The sequence below is a fragment of the Doryrhamphus excisus genome, linkage group LG1 (assembly GCF_037039965.1).
Source record: "Doryrhamphus excisus strain RoL-2023G ecotype Guam linkage group LG1, RoL_Dexc_Guam_v1.1, whole genome shotgun sequence".
Classification (NCBI taxonomy): domain Eukaryota; kingdom Metazoa; phylum Chordata; class Actinopteri; order Syngnathiformes; family Syngnathidae; genus Doryrhamphus; species Doryrhamphus excisus.
In genome coordinates, this window is record NC_136357.1 from 21255563 (window position 1) to 21279463 (window position 23901).

A 23901-nucleotide genomic window follows, 5' to 3' on the forward strand; every position below is an offset into this window, starting at 1 on the left:
TTTCACACAATGTCCTCTTTTCAAATGAAATGCTGTAAAAACATAATTTATGCCCTTTGAAATGCATATTTCTGTGTGTGAGGGTCCTGTAATACCACATCGTACCTCAGGAGGCAGCAGTGAGTCACTCGCATGTGATTTGTGTATAGGTTCATCTTGAGTCGCGTGTCCCATTCAGATTCCGTCACGCATCGCTCCTTGTGTTGCCAAAACACGCCATGCAATGACATCTGGCATTCGTCTTCCGCCCTGTTCCCCTTGAAGTGCTCTTCTTCCATCACACTAGGGTTTTATTTTGAAAGGTCACAGGCTTCCTACATGGAAAAACCTAGAAAGGAAATAGCCGATGAGTCGAGTTATGATTATCATTCATTCACCAAGTTCTCACAATGTTTATTTTGCAATAAATTTAAGATTTTTGTTTATGTACAAATGTATGGTCATGTGATGCAAAGCAATATTCGAGCGACACACAACAAAAACCACCCATGACAGCAAAGTCATGGCTTTAAGAGAATAATGTGAAATATTATCAAACTAAAGTCAGAATATTATGACTTGATTCTACAACAATAAACCAGAAAAAGCATAATTATAATTAATGACATAGTATTACAATAATGTGGTGTAATATGATGAAGAAAACGTTGACCTAAAAAAAAAAGCCATTTTAGGAGAACAAAAGTGTAACTTTATGGGTGTAAAGTCATATAATTATATCATCTTATGACAAAGTTATTGGGTACATCCAAATATTGACTTTCAATATTGACATTCTCCGAGAACAAAGCTGTAATTTTATGTTAAAAAACAATTTAGTGGGTGTAAAGTCATAATATTAACAAAAAATAGGTATTAATTTTTACAACAACAAAAGCATCATTTTATGAGTAATGTCTTAATAGTACAATGAAATCGTAGTCTTACGACAATACATTTGTAATCGTCGGGGGTGTCATTTTACAATAATAATTTTGTAATTGTGTGCAAAAAAATGAAATTTGTACAAAAACAGGCATTATTTTATAGGAGTAATGTCATAATATTGCCAAAAAAAAATGTTGTACATTACGAAAATAACCTAACTTCATGTTACAGGTTATTTTATAAAACAGTGACACTGCCTCTTTAAATATAAAAAAAGGACTTTTCTGTAATCTTGGAAAAAAATGACAACTTTTATTCTCACAGACTGTTGGTTGTCCAAACATGACATTGTTATCTTTTGTGTATATTGTCTGTTCCGCCCTAATATTGCTCTGTAGGTCATGTGACATGTGTGTTTTCCCATCGTGGTTTTTGTTGTGTGCGTGTTTGTGTGTGTTCTCAACATGTTTTAATAAACCAAGACGTTCTCATCAGCCGCGCACATGCTCCTCCGCACCAAACTCATCCAACCGCAAACCATCAACTGTTCTTTTGTATCGCCTGTGTGTGTGTGTGTGTGTCAGTCAACAAGCAGCCTCTTACGTAAGCACACCACACTTCAACGCACGCCAAGCCACTCTGTACTGCCGCGTCACATGTCGCTCATGCGGGCTGTTAGCATGCTCCAATGTCGCCAGCTGACGTGCAGGCATGCCGACGGAACACACAGCAGGCCCTATTTGCCCTCCTTTCCTGCCCTCTGTCGGCCATTGTTGAGCCGGTTACGTATGTAGGCGGCTTACATAACTGTGTGTGGGTATGTGTGCGTGTGTGGGTGTGTGTGTGTGTTTAAGGAAGCATATCACTTTGGTCACTTAGTGGACCAACTACATTATATAATTGTGATAGACAGATATAGTGCGGAAGCTTTGTCGGGAATAAAAATGTAAACGGACTAATTGTCTTTAATGTTATTTTCATTATTTTATGACTTTTTATATTTGCGTGTATATAATAAATAAATATAATAATAAATAAATAAAAATAACATAATATACAATATTTTATGTATTATTGTTAGATAGACATGGGGCATCGCATTAATGTGCATGTGTAAATTGTGCATGTGCATGCGTATTAAAAAATAATTGTAGTCATCACTATTTTCATTTACTTTATTTATTTACTACTTGTATTTTATTTACTTTTATTTGTCTTAATTTTATTTTTATTTTATTTAAATAGTATTTTCTGGACTATAAGTCGCTCCGGAGTATAAGTCGCACAAAAATGCATAATTAGGTAGAAAAAAACATACATAAGTCACACTAGAGTATAAGTCGCATTTTTTGCGGGTAATTTATTTTCCAAACTACTTGACCAAAACAAACATTACGTCCTCTTGGAAGGCAAGTTCTAACAATAAAAGAATAGAGAACAGGCTGAATAGGTGTAAGATATGCTAACACAATGCTTATTCAGCTACACCAAAAATAAACATGAACACAAAAGGTGTCCAGTGTTTATGTAACATAAACACTTTTTTCATTTTTATTTATTTACTACTTTTATTTACTTTTATTTGTCATCATTTTATTTTTATTTTATTTAAATAGTATTTTCTGGACTATAAGTCACTCCAGAGTAAGTCGCACAAGGCCAAAAATGCCTAATTAGGTAGAAAAAAACATACATAAGTCACACTAGAGTATAAGTCGCAGGAACAGCCCACCTATAAAAAAAAGTGCGACTTATAGTCAGGAAAATATGGTATATTTTTATATTGACGTACATACCCTTGGTGGTGTGGTTCAGTTGGTAGAGTGGTCATCTCCCAACCGGTAGGTTGCGGGTTTGATCCCCCGTCCTGCCATGATGTTTATTGGATTGCACTCGGAGCAGCAACGTCTTCGTCCAGATTGCGTCTTTTATTGAAACTTCATACATTTCAATTACATTCTTATACAATAATTGGTCGCGAGTGGGCGGCACGGCGGACGAGTGGTTAGCGCGCAGACCTCACAGCTAGGAGACCAGGGTTCAATTCCACCCTCGGCCATCTCTGTGTGGAGTTTGCATGTTCTCCCCGTGCATGCGTGGGTTTTCTCCGGGTACTCCGGTTTCCTCCCACATTCCAAAAACATGCTAGGTTAATTGGCCACTCCAAATTGTCCATAGGTATGAATGTGAGTGTGAATGGTTGTTTGTCTATATGTGCCCTGTGATTGGCTGGCCACCAGTCCAGGGTGTACCCCGCCTCTCGCCCCAAGACAGCTGGGATAGGCTCCAGCACCCCCGCGACCCTCGTGAGGAAAAAGCGGTAGCAAATGAATGAGTGTGAGTGTGTGCAGGAGCTCAATAACTACATTCAACGAGCTTGCCTGAGAGACAAGGCTGAGGGCCATGTAAACCCAAAATGGCCGCGAAACTAACTGCTGTTTAAACTGCCTCTGGTCGGACGCTACTAATAAGCTTACTCTATTTCAAAAGTGCTTAACAATATGATGCTTGAAATACTTCCCTTCACGAAGTCTTTGAGCAAGGCACTGGTCTGGATGTTAACACGCGGGGAAAAGTCAGTGCAAAAATGCAAAGGTCACAAAGTCGCTAAGGAAAGCTGATGAAACCTTTTTTATGTGGAACACACGCAAGGGATTTTTTTTTCTTATCTTGCAACTATGATATATTTTTTGCTTATGGTTGCTGTGCATCAGCACTAATCTGCGCACTGAGGACGTCCACATCCTTGGCCATCTGTTTAGTTAACTGAAGTGAAAACAGCCGTTTTCAGCCAACGAAAAAAAACCCATCTAATTAAACGATTTACACAGAGTCGGCTGCTAAAGGAAACAAACGTGAAACATTGCAACATGCGGAGACAACAGCAGCAAACACACATCCAGTATTATGTAAGAGTTCAGGGTAATTAATTTTACAACACATATTTATGGATTCCACAAAGTCTCAGACGCTTTTATGCAACGTGCATATAAACGGTGCTCAGGTATCAACATTAATCGTACGTTGTAAAGCAAGCCATATATTATATATAATATATTATATATTATTCAATTAAAAAATACATTGAATTTGATCATATCATTTTACACTATATATAAATTATGTATATGAAGTTTTTTATACAAATAAACCAAAATATTTCTATGACAAAAAAAGTGATGCTTTTTTTTCCCCCAATGTCACCATCAAATCTTTTCAAATTCAAATCCAGTATATATCGTTTTTTGTCATTAAAATCCATATTAGCACACAATATATGGAATATTTTGTAGATATGAGGTGCAAAGTGGAATTATTGTCATTGAGGTCAATAACTGATCAAAACAATTAGTCCAAATGAATAAAAAAACGGGGTTAGAATTTCAAAGTGAGCGAAATACCGGAAATCTAAACCATCCAATAAGCAGATCCCTAATATGCATGGTAAAACGTTTCACTTTTTAATCCAAACAATAACTGTTTTCGCTTTGGTTTTAGCTTTTACATACATTAAAACGCATCAGCACATATACTGCATCTTAAATAAATTTAAATAAGTAGTTAGTAGGATTAGTCTAATGAATAGCTTTGCGACGTTTCCCACTGCACCTGAAGGCAGCCTCGGCGGCCGGTTTATTAATGGTGGAAAGGGAGGGGGCGTTCACGTCCGCAGTAAAAAGTCAGGAAGCGGCAGTTTGCCGTTAGTCCTCCAACAGAACGGGCATCAAAGAGGTGTTGAACGTATGCGTCTGTGCGGCTAAGATCATTATGCAACCTCCTGCGAGACGCTTCGGACCCCGCTAGTCTGTCCTCGTCACACGTTACGACCCTCTAGAAATCCTTCCTCGACGTCGTCCACCATGCCGTCCCTGCGACACTCTTACACGGTGACAGCACCGGAGGAACCGACCACCGCTCTTCCCGCAGCCAAGCCAGATTTGCGGCGCAAGGGTCCGTCCTTGTCCCGGTCAATGCTGGTGTCCACATTCATGGGGCTGATCATCAACCAGGCCAAGGTGAGTGCCCACCAAAGCGCCTGTTTTTATCTACTCAGACCGATAATATTGATATGAAATATAATTTTATGGAGTTCTGTTAAATGTACCTTTTTTAACTGCTTCAGTATGATGCTCAAATCAACTCATTATCGCCCCTAGAGACACAAGGTGGTATTGTAAGTGACATTTGAATTTAACTTCATTGTACATCAATACTATTCCAATATTAGCAAACTGAATGACGTCAGCCCTGAGAATGACTAATGCAGTTGTTGAAAAGCTTTTATTTAGCTGTACTTACACTCTGTTGCTATATGGGAATTGTTTAATTTTATTTGAACATACATCAGGTTTTTTAAAGTGTTATTGAGAACCCCAGGGTTAAAATAAACTAGTACACAAATATTATACCAGCAAGCTAGCACATGGAGGTTACATTTGTCACATTTGATGATCCGATTAAAAACAATGGAATGTCTGGAATTGAATAGCATTCCCAATGGCTGACATTGTCACTCCTAAGTGACCAAAAAGCAAATTAGTAGCCTTATTGCAAACACATTTATTTATACCATTTTATACCAGTGTTAGCTAGCAGTGTTACTGGTGGAAGTGTCTGCTAACATGCTAACACATCAAAGATAAGAGACTACATCTGGCTACTAAATTGTTGCCAGATGTTTGTTTAAGGTGATGTGTTTTCTGCGCACAAGTGCAAGTATTTTTTAAGCATTTGTAGAAGTATTTGTGTCGTTTGGACCTTGGACCTGTGTTTAGTGGCCTCGCCGAGAGTCTATGTTGACACGGCCTCCAGCAGTTACGTAGCCGCTTGATGACACTTGACCTCATGTTGTAGACATGCTAAACAAGCAGAGAAGCACCGTTACCTGGACGCACCGCTTGCTCCGTGTTCTCGGATGGGCAATTTTAGGGAAGGGTATCACCTGCTGAGCAGAGGGAGCCAATGACCATCTGGTGCAGAATGACTCCAACGTAGCGTGCTGTTATCTTGTTTGAGCAGCACAAAGTCTCTGCTTTGAAAAACAACACGTTTACAGTCGGAATCTCTGTGTGACACCAACTGAAACTGATACGCAGTGCGAGCTAATCTTATCAAGCAATAATAAAAGTGCTGCGCTATGGTATCATTATCACTACTAACAACAAGACAAGCAAAAAACAAAATAGCAACTATGGGATGCTAATGTCCCTTTGCAAAAAAAGAATCTGCGACCGAAGAACGCACGATGTTCCCTCGTTGCGCCTGCATCACATGGTCTGGTGATGTCACGGTAGCAGCAAGAGCTCCGCTTTGTTTATTCATGCAAGCATGCGGAACGATGGCTGCCAGCAATGTGACCGACGACATTCCACTTTGTCACGCCGGTGGACTGATACAGGGATTATGTTAAAAAAAAAAAAAAAAGAACAACAAAATGCTAATAATCGTAACAATCTAGGTAAATATAACATAATAACAGCACCAACACGCCTGTTTTATTCCCGTACCACTCTGGAGTCTCGCCTAAAAAGCCTGGCTACGCAAAAAGTACGCTGTTTCTCCCTTTTGATTCAAAATTTAAAAAATGCCAAATATTAAAATAAAAATATGGTGTTAAAAGTCAAATATATCATCTCTTTATCACTGCCGTCTGGACCGTGTGCGTAATTAGTGTCCTTTTCCCCAAATGGGCTTTTCATTGCTCTGCTTTGAACTATCCAAACTGTTTAGCCATCAAAAATGTTTTCAGCATGCTAGTTCTCAGGAGTACTGTTCTTTTGTCCTACTGTTACACTTTGAAGGGAATAATGCTGTAAACAATAAATATTTAGAAAAATATTTTTGAATTAAAACTATATTTTCAGAAGTATTTGGAATTTTAGGCCAACAAAAAACGGCATTATACATGTATTTTTTTAAAAGAAAACAAAAGCTTCAATGACTGTAGGATTAGGAGTAGGTATGGTTGACATATTAATTGGTGCCAATTATTGATGGATATTGATATCGGTCTGATATCATGATTATGTCAGCGGAGGGGGGGGGGGGGGGGGGTTGTGGTTCCTTTAGAGTTGGAACACCATGGAAAGAGAATAATTTAATCATCTTTATTGTGCAGGTGGATGGGCTAATTAACAATAAATGTTTGTCCAGAGAAGCGTGGGTTTGTCCAATGAGTTCTAAGTGTCCAGGGGGGTAATGTGTGCGTGCGTGTGTGTGTGTGGTCTTGTTGAGTCACACAACTCACGCAGAGGCTGGACACTTCCTACTCCACGTGGGAGGCAGGCTCAAACCATCAAAGGCGGCTACCGACGCTCAGCTAGCTCTTTGAGGTGCATTTAGGTGCATCACGTACCTCCTCGGGCTGTGCTGCTGTGTTCATGGACACTTGGAAATCACATTCACAAATTTACACAACAACCGCTGGTTGCTCAAAACCGTAAGCAATGTTACAAATGTTCTATTTATAACAGACATAAGGAATAAACAAATAGGCTTTCGGACAGCAATTTTCATAAAAGACTTCCATCACGGACTCTGGAACGGTCTGGAACAATAGTCTAAGTCTATTGCAGGTTTAATGATTTCACAACAGGCACAGTGATCTTGAAACAAACACAGGCTAGTGTTGCGGCTGTAACCCACCCAAGCTGAAACTCAACTCTGAAAAGCCAACGTCACTTCCTGTCTGTCTGACTCGTCTTATTTTCTCTTATTATGTCGACCATGTTGGGTAATAAGAGTGTAAATGTGACTGTAGGTGTGAAAACCATATTTTCTATGCTCAGAGTACAAAAATATTCCTTTGCAGAAATTGACAGTCGAGTCCGGAGCCAATTAAGCGTAATAAACGAGAGATGACTCTACAGTGTTGGAACTGTTGGCATGGCGGGGGTGGCGGTGTTGAAATAACATGTCAGACTCTCCATGTCTGCTGAGGTTGCACGACTTTCATCCCTTCGGTGTGCGTACGAAGAGTTTCGGTAGGCATCCGTACCGTCGATGTTCTACTACCAGCAAGGAATGCGTGGAAAATTCATTCCCAGCAAGGAGCCAAGATTGACTCTGCTATCTTTCTCCAAGCAGAAGCAGAGTCCGCAAGGCCTGGTGGGACTGAAGAACCTGGGAAACACTGTGAGTGTACCAGCATGCACCTCACCCCCCCCCCCCCCCCCAAAAAAAAAACCTCTTGTCTAATGTATTGCTGTGTGTGTTTGTGTGTGTGTGCAGTGTTTCATGAACTCTATCCTTCAGTGTTTGAGTAACACCCCCGAGTTGAGGGACTACTGCCTGAGGGACGTCCATCGAACCGACCTGAACAACGGCAGGACCAATTCCGCTCTCATTGACGGTAGGAGGTCATTTTAGTGGAAATGATTTTATGTTGTCTGCGTGTCGCTGCTGAAGGCGTCCCGCAAGGACCACAACCATGACTGACACAGAGGCAGTTGTCGGAAAACAGTCCACAAATTTGTTACGCAGGTGACCTCACTTATCAATGACAATTGGCTCTGCAGTCTCCTGTTTTCGTACAGAAAAGATAAGATACACGCAGGCACGCTATTTTGTCGAGCTAGCATATAAACGGTTGGTTGCATAATAACGTTGAGTCACTTTATGACGCATAGGTACAGTAGGTCACCGCTTTGTTTCTCTTTGGGAAGAAACGGAACTAGAAAAGAGTTCATGTTGACCATCTTTTGTTAGTTACAACGGCAAATAGGTTCTTTGTCAAGGAATGATCCCCCCCCCCCCCCGTTTCTCCCAAAGAGTTTGCCAAGCTGACTCGGAGCTTGTGGACGTCCTTCAACGAGACTGTGACTCCCTCCGATTTCAGGAACCAGGTCCAGCTGTACGCTCCCAAATTTGCAGGGTGCAAGTAAGATGACAACATCTTTTTGTCTTTGACTCAAGTCCTCCGAATGTATGCCGTTGTTTCTGACACCGGTGCCTTTTGCAGTCAGCAGGACGCCCAGGAGTTCCTGCGCTTCCTGCTGGACGGCCTCCACAATGAGGTGAACAGGGTGACGACGTCCACAAGGCTGCCCAACGAGGACTTTGACCACCTCTCGTAAGTCACCGCATCATCGCCGTCGTCACCTCCGCTCCCAATAAGTCACCCGGTGGCCATAAAATGTCGCCTCAGTGGGATTTGCTGCCTGCCACCTCGGCAAAAAGCCTTGGCGGCCATATTTGGAAGGAATCGTCTCAGGTAGCAACAATGAAGCAGACTTTTTCTGTGTGCCGCTCGTATTGTCAGTGCAAAGTTATGCAACCGCTTGCACGAATCAACGGTTAAATTGCCATCTTATATGCTGACAGGACGTTTAGCAGGTCTTTGCGCCATACAAGGGAGATAAAACTGGATGAACCGTGACGCTTTTTCTCAAGCACACAAAAACAAGGCTGTTCTGTCGCCGTCGGGGTCGGCCAACTGATTGCACGAATCATTGGTTCCGTGGAGGGACTGAAAGGCAACTAGTAACCTTTCAGTCCATAAACCGGAGATCAAACTCCTGACTAATCAGCTTCATCTCTTTAAAGCACAAAAACAAGGCAGTTCTGACATCGAGGAGGTCGTCCAACTTATCTTATCCGCTTCAAGGAAAGGATGTTATGACAACGCGTAATTCATGAGACCATAAACCAGGTGTGGGCAAACTACGGCCCGGGGGCCACATACGGCCCGCCCCTTCTTTCCGAAGTATTTCATTTGAACCAACCTTTTGATGGTTGAAGTAGCTGTTTTCAATTATGTTATTTTATGTGGTCTGTCGTTTACAAAGTGCTCCTGAAAAAAGGGACACAAGCACACAATAATAATAGTAGTAATAATTCATTCATTCATTTTGTACCGCTTATCCTCACGAGGGACGGGGGGGTGCTGGAGCCTATCCCAGCTGTCTTCGGGCGAGAGGTGAGGTACACCCTGGACTGGTCGCCAGCCAATCACAGAGTAGTAATAATAATAATAATAATTTTTATTATTTATTATTATTATATAATATAATGATATATAATAATAATTATTATTATTATTGTGTGCTTGTGTCCCTTTTTCAATATTATTATTATTATACTAAATAATATAAATATTATATTATATTATAATTTATTTTATAATTATAATATTTATAATTTATTATTATTCAAATTAATTTAAATAATAGTTAATTAAGTATTAAGTAATTAAATTTATAACGCACCAAATAAATGATCTCAAAGTGCACATGTAGCAGATTGCATGACACTTTGTAAAATATGTGTAAAAATGTACGTGTAAAAATGGACTGTTAAATGTAAAACACTGTGAATTTTTACTGTGAATTTCTGTTGGAGACGAATAAATTATCTATCTATCTATTTACTATTTATCTATCTATTTATTTTATAGTCCGACCCCCCTCCGCCCCAATTTTGTTAAATCAATGCGGCCCCATTGTCAAAAAGTTTGCCCACCCTGCCATAAACTGTTACTGAATTGATCATTGGTCAATCGCAATTATTGTCTTATTTGCTAGAAATATTGGAAGTGATGGTAATTAGTGGCTCTTCAGACCATAAACGGTACATAAAGATTCCCAACCAGTCGTGGTTTTCTTTGGGAAACTGCACAAAAACCTTGGAAAAATAGGAATGACGGCATCGCTTGGATTGTCGGTTCTATCATTGATGCTGTTACATAACTCCGTCATCCATCCGGCCACCATTTGACTGGTCCTCATCATCTGGACTCCCCAAGAATGAATCCTGTTTGTGTTTTTCCGAGACATGAGCAGATTGTTTGAATTGACTTTGTCCAAATGCTGCCTTCACAGGGAGGATGAAAAAGCCAAACGAACATGGAGCTTGTATTTGGAGCGGGAGGACAGCAAAGTCGTCGGTAAGCGTCGCTCTGTTTAGCGTCCAGCGGCACAGCTAGCATCCCCAAATCATGACGTGAATCATTAACAGTCCCTCCTCTGGTAGATTTGTTCGTCGGGCAACTGAAGAGCTCGCTGACGTGCACCGTCTGCGGCTTCCGCTCCACGGTCTTCGAGCCCTTCTGGGATCTCTCCATACCCATCCCACTGGTCAGAGCCCGCCCCCATCACCCCCCCAAAAAAAGTCTCAGTGGTACGGTGTGTGCAGTCTGACACGAGTGTGTTTCTTCCACAGAGGATGTCTGGCGAGGTGACGCTCAGAGATTGCCTGAGGGTCTTCGCCAAGGAGGATGTGCTGGATGGAGACGAGAGGCCGGTAAGACGCTAACATTTCAGCCGTCAAAACGTTGCTTCACCTCCTTTGTGCTTCCATCTGCAGACTTGCAACAGATGCAAAACCAGGCGAAAATGCACCAAAAGATTCAGCATTCAGAAGTTCCCTCAGATTCTTGTGCTTCGTATCCTTTTTGTTTTGTATGACCTTCAATGGCTGCTGTCATGGAGGAAAGACGAGTTAAACAGAGCCTGAAGCGTCTGCATTATTCTACATCATAACAAACATGGCCTCCTCACGGCCCCCGCTTCCTTCTTCTGTCCTCCTTGACTCCCCTGACCCCTCTCAGACCTGAAGCGTTTCTCTGACTCCAACGTCCGAGCCAGCAAGCTGTCCACGTACGTCAACTTCCCCCTCAAGGAGCTCGACCTGCGGGAGTTTGCGTCCGAGGGCGGCGGTACGTATTCGCCGTTGTTGTCGCCTTTTTCTTTTACTGCAGTTTGGCTAAGCCTCACTCTATGTGTGTGTGTGTGTGCGTGTGTCCCTCCACCCCCCACAGAGCGGGCCGTGTATAACCTCTATGCGGTATCCAACCACTGGGGGAACACGTTGGGGGGTCATTACACGGCCTACTGTAAGAACGCCACGGTGGGGGAGTGGTACAGCTACAACGACTGCAGGTAGGCCCAGGCTTCAAAAGGCTTTCATTGGTTTGGGTAGATTTGACTGTACATTGTTGAAAAACACAGGAATATTTTGGCAGGTGTCTTCAAATTTTATGAGCAACTTAATCCCAAAAAACCCCAAGAGTCTGTTATTTTCGTTAAAAGAAAAAGAAAAAAAAAAACACTTTTTGTCATTTTGTAGATGCATGCTTTTCATTATTAACATACTGTTGTTTTATAATATAACATAATATCAGCAGGACCTGCCATGTTTGAGAAAATATTAATCATAATAATAAATAAATAAGAAATAATCATAATAAATGTGAATGAAATTATATTTCATTAATAATAATAATAATAAAGTATTTTTTACATGTTTTCCTGTATAGTAAATATAATAAATAAAATAAGAAAATGAATGAATATAATAATAATAATATTTATAATAAATATAATAAAGTCAAACATTTTGACTTTTTCTGCAAATGTTGTGAGCAGTTGAGCCAAAGAAAACCAAAGGGAATAAATACCTTTTTGGTATTTTTGTCAAATAAAAACAATATTTGGGAGATTCATGCTTTATCATTGACATGTTACTTTGCTCCCAAGTTTGTGAGCAACCTCATAACAACAAACAAGGAAGCTCTTTTTGCACATTTTTTTCATTCAGACCAAAAAAATCAAACATCTGGAGATACGTGCTTTTCATCTTTTTAAAAATTTAAGCAGGTATCTTCTAATCTAGAGAGTAACTTAATCCAAAATAAAAAATTGGAAAAAAAATGAAAAAAGAACAAAAAACGTTTTGTAGACACATATTTTTCATTAACATACTCTTTTATAATATAACATAATATAAGCAGGACCTGCCATGTTTGAGAAAAACGTAAAAAAAAAAAAACACACACACACAATAATTATATTTTTAATAATATTTATAATAATAAAATAATAATAATAGTAATATTTTTTTACATGTTGCTTTTCATTTTAAATTAATTTAAACATTTTTTAAGCAGGTATCTTCAAATCTTGGAAGCAACTTAATCCCAAAAAACCCTAAGAGTCTGTAATTTTTGTTTGTTTTCCAAATTTTGTGAACAACGTAATAAAAAAATAAAATAAAGAAATCCACTTTTTGGCATTTTTTTCATTCAGACAATGTTTTAAATGTTTTAAAGATGCATGCTTTTTTTTAAGGGGTGTTTCTCCAAACACAAAAAAACAGTATAAATATAGAATGAAAATTCTATATTAGAATATGCAATGAATCAAATATATAAAGTATATTGCTACTGATCAATTAGACTTTTAGTTCCTCGTTATACACGACTACAATAAAGATGAATGCTATTAGTTTGTATTTGCGATGACGGCACACATTTGCATGTTTTTTGTCACGGTTGTGACTTTGTTGTTGTTGTTGTTGTGCAGGGTGAGCCCCATGTCCTCCAGCCAGGTTCGCAGCAGCAACGCCTACATCCTCTTCTACGAGCTCGCCGCCTCGCCGCACGGCAAAAGTCAGACGTGTCACCTTTAGGCGCCCTGACAACAGGACACTGTTGCAACGCCTGCAGGGTGATAGCTCCCCCTTGTGGAGAGAGCAGACTGTGACTGCTGTTATTTGAGAGGGTGGGACAAGGCCGGGTCAGGACAGTATGAACTGTTTTACTGCTGTCCCATCCCGGACCTGAATTTATATTTTTCTTAGTCTTTTCCAGGATTTCTCTTTCGGGGTTTTTTGTATGCACTGGACTAACATGGACTATTGAGGACTACTGCAATTTATAATTTATTCTGTTAGGCATAGGAAAGAATAGGGGCAAAAAAGAACAACAACTGTGATGCACCACCAGTATGGGCTTTATTTTTGTACGGCACATGCAGCAGAGCCAGGAACACCAAAGCAGCGACAACACAGTGTGTGTGTGTGCGCGCGCGCGTGTGTGCGTGTGTGTGTTTATGATTAAAAGTCAGTTCAAACTTTCCTTGCTTTTGTTTCATTTGAACAGGTAAGGTGGGATGCTTCAAAACCGCAAAGGGATTAGTCATAATTAATATTAATACATAATGTATTTATACATTTTGGGGGGGTTGTCCAACAAAAACATGTACACTTCGATAAAGTATTCCCTGATGAATGTACAAAAAAATTATAAAATGTGTTGGGGGCATTCTAAAAGCTTTGGGACTCCAGCACACCACAGTGAGAGCCACAAATGAGCACATTCCGCTCCCGATGTCAAGCACTTGGTAAACGTGGACCTCCGTTACCATTCTTCATACACGCTAAGCTAGGGGTCTCTAGCTAGTAGCTCCTACCCGCTTTTCAAGTAGCTCTCAAAATGGATTATTCAGTTATTAGCTCCGATACACACTAAATTAGAAGGTGTGGTTCGGCAGTAGTCCGGAGGTCTTTGGGAACACTCTGGAGTGTGACCAATCACAGCGATGTGGGCGTGCCTGGAGGCAGGCCACATGGGGAATACATTATAACAGACCGTTTTGGAAAGCCAAGGAAATACAGCTGGAATAGGTGCAGTTTCTGGAAAATCTAGAAAGCTTTCTGTATGGGTTATCGTGTGCCACTGCTCCACAGGAGTCCACAACTCAATGCAAAAATGAGCATAGATCCCCTTTAACACCTGCATGGGACACAAGGTCAAAAAAATGGAATGACATCTGCAACACCCATATCGGTCACAAGAGGGCGTCATCCAGCAGACTCCTGTTTTTGTCTTAACATGAAAAAAATGTTCAAAGCATAGTTTCATCGTGGTGAGGGTCATCAAGTGTAAAGGAACAGCCTGAATGAGCAGATTACGGCCAGATTGGATTTAAATGGCTAAACCGGGTGATCCACTTCCTGTAGCCTGTGCGAGGATTAATGCTGCCTTCTAGTCAACTGGGAAATCAGAAGGAATAAAATCTGACGTCACAAATTAGTAATGGCGACGGCCTCTTGAATATAAACGTCAATCAGGAGATTATCTTAACATTAGTTTCACGTCACTCGTACTGAAGACGTGACACTCACCGATGTCAGCATTTTCTACTTGTTAACTGGCGCGAAGATGGAACCCCATTGTGACGTCATCAACAATGTTGCTTTTTTGTTTCATTTTAGGTCCTGACACTAAAAGCGCCGCAGTCCGATGTTCCTACATCCGAGTGACCGGGAATGCACCATTTGTCATGTAAACATATTGACAGCCACTAGAGGGCGGTGTTTTATAGTTGACGCAAAATGATGGCAGTTTAAAAATACATGAAATGTGGGCATTATTAATCCGGTATTATCTTTGTAATGGATCTTGTATTGACTCTCTTTAGATTGTATGTGCAACTGTACCTAAATAAACAAAACCGAGGAAGCGGGAACAACACTAAATAATATTTTTAATCAAGTCTAACCAAACATAAATCATTAAAGCGTTAGCTGTGTTGACACACGCGGCTAATGGCCTGCGCTAACATACAAGACTACAAGTGGCCTCCTGATGTGGTCTAAAGTCCGCTAAGACAGCCAAAGGTGAATTGTCCGGCAACCGCCTCACCTGATGCTCACTAGGAGACAGAAAGGTTGCTAAAAGACAAACACGAGAAATGTTTGTCTTCTTCTCAAGCAATTTTAAAGATCGCTCGGCTAATGACAAACAACCATTCACACTCACATTCTTACCCTTTGGAGTCACCAATTAACCTAGCTAGCATGGGGAGAATTCATAGAATTTTTGCTGTTGTCGTTGTTTTTTTTTAAGTTTTCTTGTTAAATTCTATTTTTAGAATGTGCAATGAGCCAATAAAAACTAGCACCTTTGGTTCAACACGGTCCTCTGGCACAACAGAAGGTAAATATGTTGCCTGTTAGGTAGAAATGACACATATTTTTAAAGAACAATTATTTATTTAAAAAAAACATGAACCACAAGGAAACACATGGAAAAGCTCAGAGCCCTTATTGATTAAATTAATTAAAAACATTGTGAAAATTATTTTTGGAATCATACATCATCAGCCCTTGACCATAAGTCCCTTTTCAAAGATTCAAAATATTCCATGCCAAATAAAAACATAACAGCCATGAAAAAGTGCTTTCTATTTTTTCTATTAGCGCCACGTACAACTCGGGAGAATAAAAATGAATTTACGAGAAAAACAACTTTATTCTCGTAAATTCTTTTTTTTTCTCATCAAAATGTATGACTTTCACATAAATTCATAACCTCTTTCTCATAAATTGTTCTCGTAAATGTAAATGTCTTTTTTCTCTTAAAAATCTAGGACTCTTCTCGTAAATTTCCGACCTAATTCTCGTAAATTTATGACCTTATTCTCAATATCTCAGATAGTGCTAATAGGCCGTTGTAGCGTTGTCATACTAAACACGTATTCCTTGTCAGCCGTGCCGTCCAAATGAGGGTAGCCTTTGTACTCAGACCCTGCCCGTGTACCGCAGTACACCAAAAATACCACCACCTGAAACAAGAATACTTCTTAGAAGCTTTGCCAGTACAACTGAACTATCGGTCGTACGGAGGACGTGTTCCCACTTACCGATGGCCGCCACACCAGCGATAGATCCAATGGTAATACCCGCTATGGCGCCCGGGGAAAGCCCTTCTGGTGGGTCTTCGCCTACGGTGGTTTGGATAACCGATGTGGGTGAGTCGCTTGGAAGCAGGCTGGTGGATGGTGAAGAAGGTGGAGGTGAGCCTGTCGTGGGCGTAGTGGCGTCTGGATCCTGGGTAGTAAAGGCCGGATCAGGCGTAGTCCAGCCTGAAGCCTGGGTCGTCAGGTCTGGAAGGGTTGTTGTCTGTCCTCCGCACACAACCACTTTTTACACAAAAACACACACAAAAGACAAGTTAGTAAGCGTAGATTTGCTAAGACGGCTTCTCAGATTTGTCGTATTGGCATCAACTTCACTCTTTGGTTGGGCCAGGGTACCGCCTGCCTATCCTACGCCTGTGGGGTCGGGACCAGTTGTGGACCTGCCCACTGGCTGCGTGTGGGCTTTTTTTGTTCGGTTTGCCTGCCCTTCCCGGGGGACCGCTGGGACTAGTTGATACCGGGGCTTGAGCCAGGGGTGCGGTTTGTAGTGCTTTCACGGGCACTTCTGCGCGAAGAGGATAGGGGTAGGGGGGCTGTGCCTGCCACCGCAGTGTTTTCCTTTTTTGCCTTTGCCTGGTGTGTCTGCAGGCTTGTCGTGGGTGTTTCTCCGGTGGGTGCGTGGTGCGCCGTTGGTTCTGGGGGCAGGAGGGTGGTCGGGCTCCCGGTGGCTGATGGAGTCTATGGTCTGCCACTGGTCTCGCCTTCTGAACTCTGGTGCTTGGCCTCCCCACGGCTTGGGGCCGAGGTACTTCCGCTCAGGGGATTTTCTACCCAGCAGGTTTTGGCTGCCCCACTGATGGGGCCGAGTGGGGGCCGAGGGTTTTCTTGTTCCTTAGCAGCCCGCGTTCTATGAGGCTAGTGGTCTGGATTGTGGGTCTGGGACCCCTGGGTCCACTGCCCCATTGCCCCTCAGATGCCCTGCCCGGGATGTCGCGATGCGGCTTTCGGGTGTGGGTTTGAAAATTAATTTATTGTTTTAATTATTTATTTAATTTATTCCTTGGTCCCCCTTTCCCCTGGGGGAATAGGTGGACTGTAAATGGGGGTTAGCTCTGTGGAGGTGGGCACAGGGTGTTCCATCTCTGCCGCCTGGGCCTCCATTGGGGTGGGGGGGTTTTGCCTCCTTTGTCCCTGGACATCCCTATGTCGGATGTCTGGTGTGGGGTGGCCTGGGGCGGTGAGGGCTTTGCTTCCTGGGGGTGTGTGGTAGCATGGGGGGAAAAACAACAACCGTGGGCGGACTCCTTTCCAGCTGGTGGGGGCGTCTACGAGCCTGCTGGTGTGTGGCCCCCGGTGCACTTCTGCCTTTGTGGGGTGTGGTCTCTTGCCGGTGTCATGGCTTGGCTCTCCTTCAGCCTGCTGGCCCCCTGTTTCTAGTCGGGATTGCCTCTCCGCTGCCCCTTTGTATTGTCCCTCTCTTGTCTCTCCATGCACCCCCCCCTCTTTTTTTATTTCTTTCCTCTTTTCTATCCCCTTCTGTTCTGGTCGCTCCAAATTAGCAGAACGACAAAAGTTCATTCATTCATTTTCTACCGCTTATCCTCACGAGGGTCGCAGGGGTGCTGGAGCCTATCCCAGCTGGCAGGGTACACCCTGGACTGGTGGCCAGCCAATCACAGGGCACATATAGACAAACAACCATTCACACTCAGTCATTTTTTCTTCGGGTACTCTGTTTTCCTCCCACATTCCAAAAACATGTTAGGTTAATTGGCCACTCCAAATTGTCCATAGGTATGAATGTGAGTGTGAATGGTTGTTTGTCTATATGTGCCCTGTGATTGGTTGGCCACCAGTCCAGTGTGTACCCCGCCTCTCGCCCAAAGACAGCTACGATAGGCTCCAGCACCCCTGTAACCCTCGTGAGGATAAGCAGTAGAAAATGAATGAATGAGTTCATTTAATAGTAGCAGAACATTTGAGTCATACATTTACCGTGTTATTCTGAGCTATGCAGGGTAGCATCAAACACATCACATTATTTAACTTGAATTCAGATGTTTTCAGTGAATTTCATGGGATTTCCGAGCATACTTAAATGCAGCAAATTCTACCTATTTTTGTTGGAGAAATACACTGAATATGGTGTTGGAATTGCACTGCTGTTGCTGTGAGCATCAGACTCCGTGTGACTCCGCGCGGACGCTGTGGTGCGGTGATGCAGAATATTGGTAATGGTAATGGTAATGGTAATGGTAATGGCAATGGTAATGGTAATGGTTTAATTTAATTTGAACATGCATCAGATTACAATTGAGTGCATCCCATAATCAGTTCCCAGTTCCACATGTCCAAAAGGAGTAGGAAGAAGCAAAGCTTATTAAATCCTACCCCTCCATCTGGTACTTTTACAATCACTAACTGTTACATTTGTTCACTTCCTGCTTTCCTAATATAATTTAAGTTTTTTTTTTTAAATAATGTACCTTGTACCGAAGTACTCGGTGATATGAGCATCCAATGCCATAATGGGTACCATAGTAAGTGTCAATATAGTGATATATATAGCACATCATGTGTCACATATCGTCTTGCTGGTGTTGCGATGCGACCCCAGGATGCGGAGATGAAGCGGAAGGTGCAGGAAAAAGCTTTGCTTTTATTTTTTGAACAGGCGAAATCAGCACTGTCTTCCAACACGTAGCAAAAAACATACAATGAACCAACAAAAGGCAACGCACCCGGCTGAACTAAATAAGACACTCAAATTCGAAACAGGTGCGCGTACAAGGGAAAGTAAAAGTGACGGGGCACAGGGCAGACCAACACAGGAAATACAACAAAATAAAAGCATGCAAACAGGAACTAAGGCAAACTATGTGAAACACAAAAACTGTCACACAGGAGACTATGCGGATTGTGACAGTACCCCCCCCTCAAGGACGGATCCCAGACGTCCTAAAGTGTCCGCAAACGAAAAGGGAAGGGAGGTGGGAGGACTGGAGGTGGGCTGCTGGCCGGACCTCTCCGGAGGTCGGCCAGGGTGGCAGGGCCACGCAGGAGGGCGGCCAGGGTGGCAGGGCCATGCAGGAGGGCGGCCTGAAGGGTGAGCAGCCCGAAGGGAACCAGGCTCCTCTGGAGGGCGCCCATGACGGCAGGCCCAGCAGAAGCCATGGGTGGACCCCTCTGGGGGCTGGCCAGGGTGGTGGGCCTGGCAGGGGAGGCCCGCCCGCCGTGGAAGAGGTGGCACCGGAGGAGGTGGCAGCGGCGGCGGCGTGGCCTCCCGCCGTGGAAGAGGTGGCGCCGGAGGAGGCGGCGGCGTGGCGTCCCGCCGTGGAAGAGGTGGCGCCGGAGGAGGCGGCGGCGTGGCGTCCCGCCGTGGAAGAGGTGGCGCCGGAGGAGGCGGCGGCGTGGCGTCCCGCCGTGGAAGAGGTGGCGCCGGAGGAGGCGGCGGCGTGGCGTCCCGCCGTGGAAGAGGTGGCGCCGGAGGAGGCGGCGGCGTGGCGTCCCGCCGTGGAAGAGGTGGCGCCGGAGGAGGCGGCGGCGTGGCGTCCCGCCGTGGAAGAGGTGGCGCCGGAGGAGGCGGCGGCGTGGCGTCCCGCCGTGGAAGAGGTGGCGCCGGAGGAGGCGGCGGCGTGGCGTCCCGCCGTGGAAGAGGTGGCGCCGGAGGAGGCGGCGGCGTGGCGTCCCGCCGTGGAAGAGGTGGCGCCGGAGGAGGCGGCGGCGTGGTGTCCCGCCGTGGAAGAGGTGGCGCCGGAGGAGGCGGCGGCGTGGTGTCCCGCCGTGGAAGAGGTGGCGCCGGAGGAGGAGCGGCATGCCACCGCTGAAGAGCGGACGCCGGAGGAGGAGGGGCGAGTCCTGGATCTTGGCTGGGCTGTGAAACAGAGGAACAGCAATGGGAGTCTTGGGCGAATGGTAACATACCGGACAGCACATCCCGGTTAGCTGCTAGAACCGGTCGTGCTGGAGGTCCGGTGGGCTGTTCCTCCTCGGGCGACCAGCAGAGGGCATCGTCCCCACACTCCACCGACGGGGTGTGATGTGCGTCCTCCGACGCACTGCTGGTCCTACTAGCCCCCCCTTCCGAAGGCGGATTCCAGACGCCGTATGCTGCTGGATGTGGAACCTGGGACGGGAGGAGGGGGACCTGGAGGAGGGTCTTGAGTTCCGCCTGCCCAGCAACCGGGACCAGGTCAAGAAGGACACTCAGGCGGGGTTTGGGCTCGGGAGGGGTCTGGAGCATCAAGCCGCTGGACAGGAGAGCCAGGGGATGCTGCGGCTTGGGCACAGGAGGAATCCGAGGAGTCACGCAGCTTGGCGCGGGAGCCGGGGTTTGGGAACCCTTGGGGCTGCGTGGTTTGGGCACAGGAGGAATCTGGGCCGTCACGCAGCTTGGCACGGGAGCCGGGGTTTGGGAACCCTTGGGGCTGCGTGGTTTGGGCACAGGAGGAATCTGGGCCGTCACGCAGCTTGGCACGAGAGCCGGGGTTTGGGAACCCTTGGGGCTGCGTGGTTTGGGCACAGGAGGAATCTGGGCCGTCACGCAGCTTGGCACGGGAGCTGGGGTTTGGGAACCCTTGATGCTGCGTGGTTCGGGCACCGGAGGGGAAAGTGTGCCATACTCCTCTTCGTGTTGCATGGGGGGCAACAGGGAATCGGAAAAGGTATGCGGCTGGGGCTCAGCGGGCTGTCGAAACGGGGGCACCATCACTAGTGGTGTGATGGGCCGGCACTCAGCGACAGCGTGGGGGGTTAATTCTGCCTTGGCGTGGCATGGCGTGGAGGAAGGGGGTGCCCTCACCTTACAGCCACGCGAACCCTTTGCAGAGGTCGGCCGAGACATGCGTCGGCGTCGTGGTCGGATAGGCTTGTCCATTGCGGGTCCCGAATACACCCACGCCATGGGGGTGAGCGTGCCGTCCGGCCCCCAAACCATATCCTCCAGCTCCTCCGGGGTAAACATGGCTGATTCCTTCTGCAAGGCCTTGAAGATCCGCCAATGAAAATCAAAATCGCTCTCCGCGAGGTCATCTTGTGGTTGGTTCATTCTGTCACGTATCGTCTTGCTGGTGTTGCGATGCGACCCCAGGATGCGGAGATGAAGCGGAAGGTGCAGGAAAAAGCTTTGCTTTTATTTTTTGAACAGGCGAAATCAGCACTGTCTTCCAACACGTAGCAAAAAACATACAATGAACCAACAAAAGGCAACGCACCCGGCTGAACTAAATAAGACACTCAAATTCGAAACAGGTGCGCGTACAAGGGAAAGTAAAAGTGACGGGGCACAGGGCAGACCAACACAGGAAATACAACAAAATAAAAGCATGCAAACAGGAACTAAGGCAAACTATGTGAAACACAAAAACTGTCACACAGGAGACTATGCGGATTGTGACATCATGACTGGTTCAAGACTCTTCATCCTTGTATTTAGCAAACATCAACTGCTTTTATTGTTTCTTGAATTGGCTCATCGTTGTGCATTGTTTGATTTCCTTACTCAATCCATTCCATAGTTTGATTCCACATACTGAAATGCTATGGCTAGCATAACGTAGTCCTAGCATAGAAGTGTTTCAAAAATTAGTTCAATCTAACTGCTGTTTCCGCTGTTTCCGGACGCATTTCACTGCAGCACACAACTTTCCGTGTGGAGGAACTGTCAATAAAACCGCGTCTTGCATGAACTGCAAGCGGTAGGTAAATTTTCTTTTTGTTTTGCTTCTTTTGTTCTTTGCTCAGCCCGACCTGCAAATAAAGACTTTGCACAAACACTGACTGAAATCTGTATTTGGGATGCTGTTGCTGATTATTACATTTTATATTTCAACTGATTTCTAATCCATTTTCTTACCTTAATTATGGCTTATTATTGCCATAATACTTTCCCGTTAAACTCCATTTTCCAAAATTTTGGAATTTCCAAAAATGACAACTTTGTTGTTTTTTCTCCGACTTAAAGAAAATTGAAAATTATATATACACACACACACACACACACACACACACACATATATGTATATATATATATATATATATTAATATATATATTAAATACGTCAAAATATGAAGAGATAAAACTCGACGAAATGACAAAAATTTTAGTAACATATATATATTTTAGTAACATATATATAAATATAATATATATATAACTCCATATATATATATATATATATATATATATATATATATATATATATATATATATATATATATATATATATATATATATATATATATATATATATATATATATATATAACATTTTTCAACTGTTTCAACTTTCTGGTAAATGTTCTTCTCATAAGTATGACTCATTATTGCCGTAATATTTTCACTTTATTCTCATAATCAAATTTTCCAAAAATGTATTTTATTTTCTTTGTTTTTCATACTATTACAACTTAGAAAGTAATTACTACTAAATACTAAATGCTACTAAAATTGCGTATTTTTGTAGGGATGTCCGATATTGGCTTTTTTGCCAAAAAAACAATGTGCCGATATTGTTTAACTCTCAATTTCCGATTATATCAATATTGCATTTTTATGCTAATATCGAGACAATAACTATCTTTATTTTTTCCTCACAATATTGCAAGATTGCAACTATTTTCTCACAATAATTCTCTTGTTAAATCCTGGATAACAGCACATCGTCTTGGCGCAAATGTGTCCCTGCATCCTTTGAATTGTTTTGTATGGAAGGCAGTGTGAACACCCCCACCTGTAAGAATAGGTTTAATCTTTGACCCGCACCTCCATTAAAATGACAATCCCTTTGGACAAACATGTAAATATTTATGGCGCTATAAACCTCCATCTTTTATGAGCTGCCTTTAGGAAATACAACTAACATCCGACCTTCACGTTACCTTGACATGTGCATCGTACTGAAACGTCTCATTATTTGAGTGTGTGTGTTTTGGGGTTACCTGTCCCAAGGAGGAGGCACAGTGTCAGCGCAAGTACACTGACTTTCATCCTGCTGGAGTTCAGGCTCTCAACGATTCACACGTATGAAGAAGCTGGAAACCACAAAAAAAAAACACAGCATCGGTTTCGGAAGCAAGGAAAAAAAAGACATGATTCGTTTCTGGTTGGTTTTTGGTAAGAATGCTGTCGCTTCTGTTTCTGCCGGTTTCTGAGCTGAGGAAAGAGAAAACATACTAGGAATATTTACTAGGTTTATTGAGCTATCATTAAAGTCACCTGATACTCAAAGATATTTGCGTTTGAAAGTTGACTAAATACATCCAAAAGTCATCCAGCTTACCTGAGGTTCTTCTTAGCTTCACTGCTTCCCAGACGCCAACGTTTATGAGGGCTTTTTATCACCCCTCCATCACCCGAGACCCTCCCATCTTGATCCGTGTGCACGTCACCATGATACCATACCCGTACAGCCATCTATTGACTAGCAAAGTGCTATAATCGGGCTTTTATGGCTTCATAAAAAAAGCCATCACCTAGCACCTGTAGCGCTGCTCCATGAACTGGCAGCGTCGTCACGGTGTCAACACTGGTGTCAACACTGGTGTCAACACTGGTGTCAACACTGGTCACTCCGAGCTTCGCCCTCATGGTTTTTTTTAATCCAAAATCGGTCACA

General features: G+C 43.6%; 1 protein-coding gene across 2 annotated transcripts; it reads left to right on the plus strand.

The window, feature by feature from the left end:
• The first annotated feature begins 4485 nt into the window (after window positions 1-4485).
• On the plus strand, window positions 4486-13720 carry LOC131132692 (ubiquitin carboxyl-terminal hydrolase 2-like). Of its 2 annotated transcripts, none has more exons than XM_058078545.2 (12): window positions 4486-4883; window positions 7951-8001; window positions 8098-8218; window positions 8638-8746; window positions 8828-8938; window positions 10686-10750; window positions 10837-10940; window positions 11026-11106; window positions 11170-11248; window positions 11414-11521; window positions 11624-11744; window positions 13167-13720. In XM_058078545.2, the coding sequence occupies exons 1-12, from the start codon at window positions 4728-4730 to the stop codon at window positions 13270-13272; spliced, it is 1212 nt and encodes a 403-aa protein (XP_057934528.2). In that variant the 5' UTR covers window positions 4486-4727; the 3' UTR covers window positions 13273-13720. The 2 variants fall into 2 exon arrangements, with proteins under 2 accessions (XP_057934528.2, XP_057934529.2); XM_058078546.2 differs by having other exon boundaries at window positions 4492-4883; window positions 7954-8001.
• Window positions 13721-23901: the final 10181 nt, after the last annotated feature.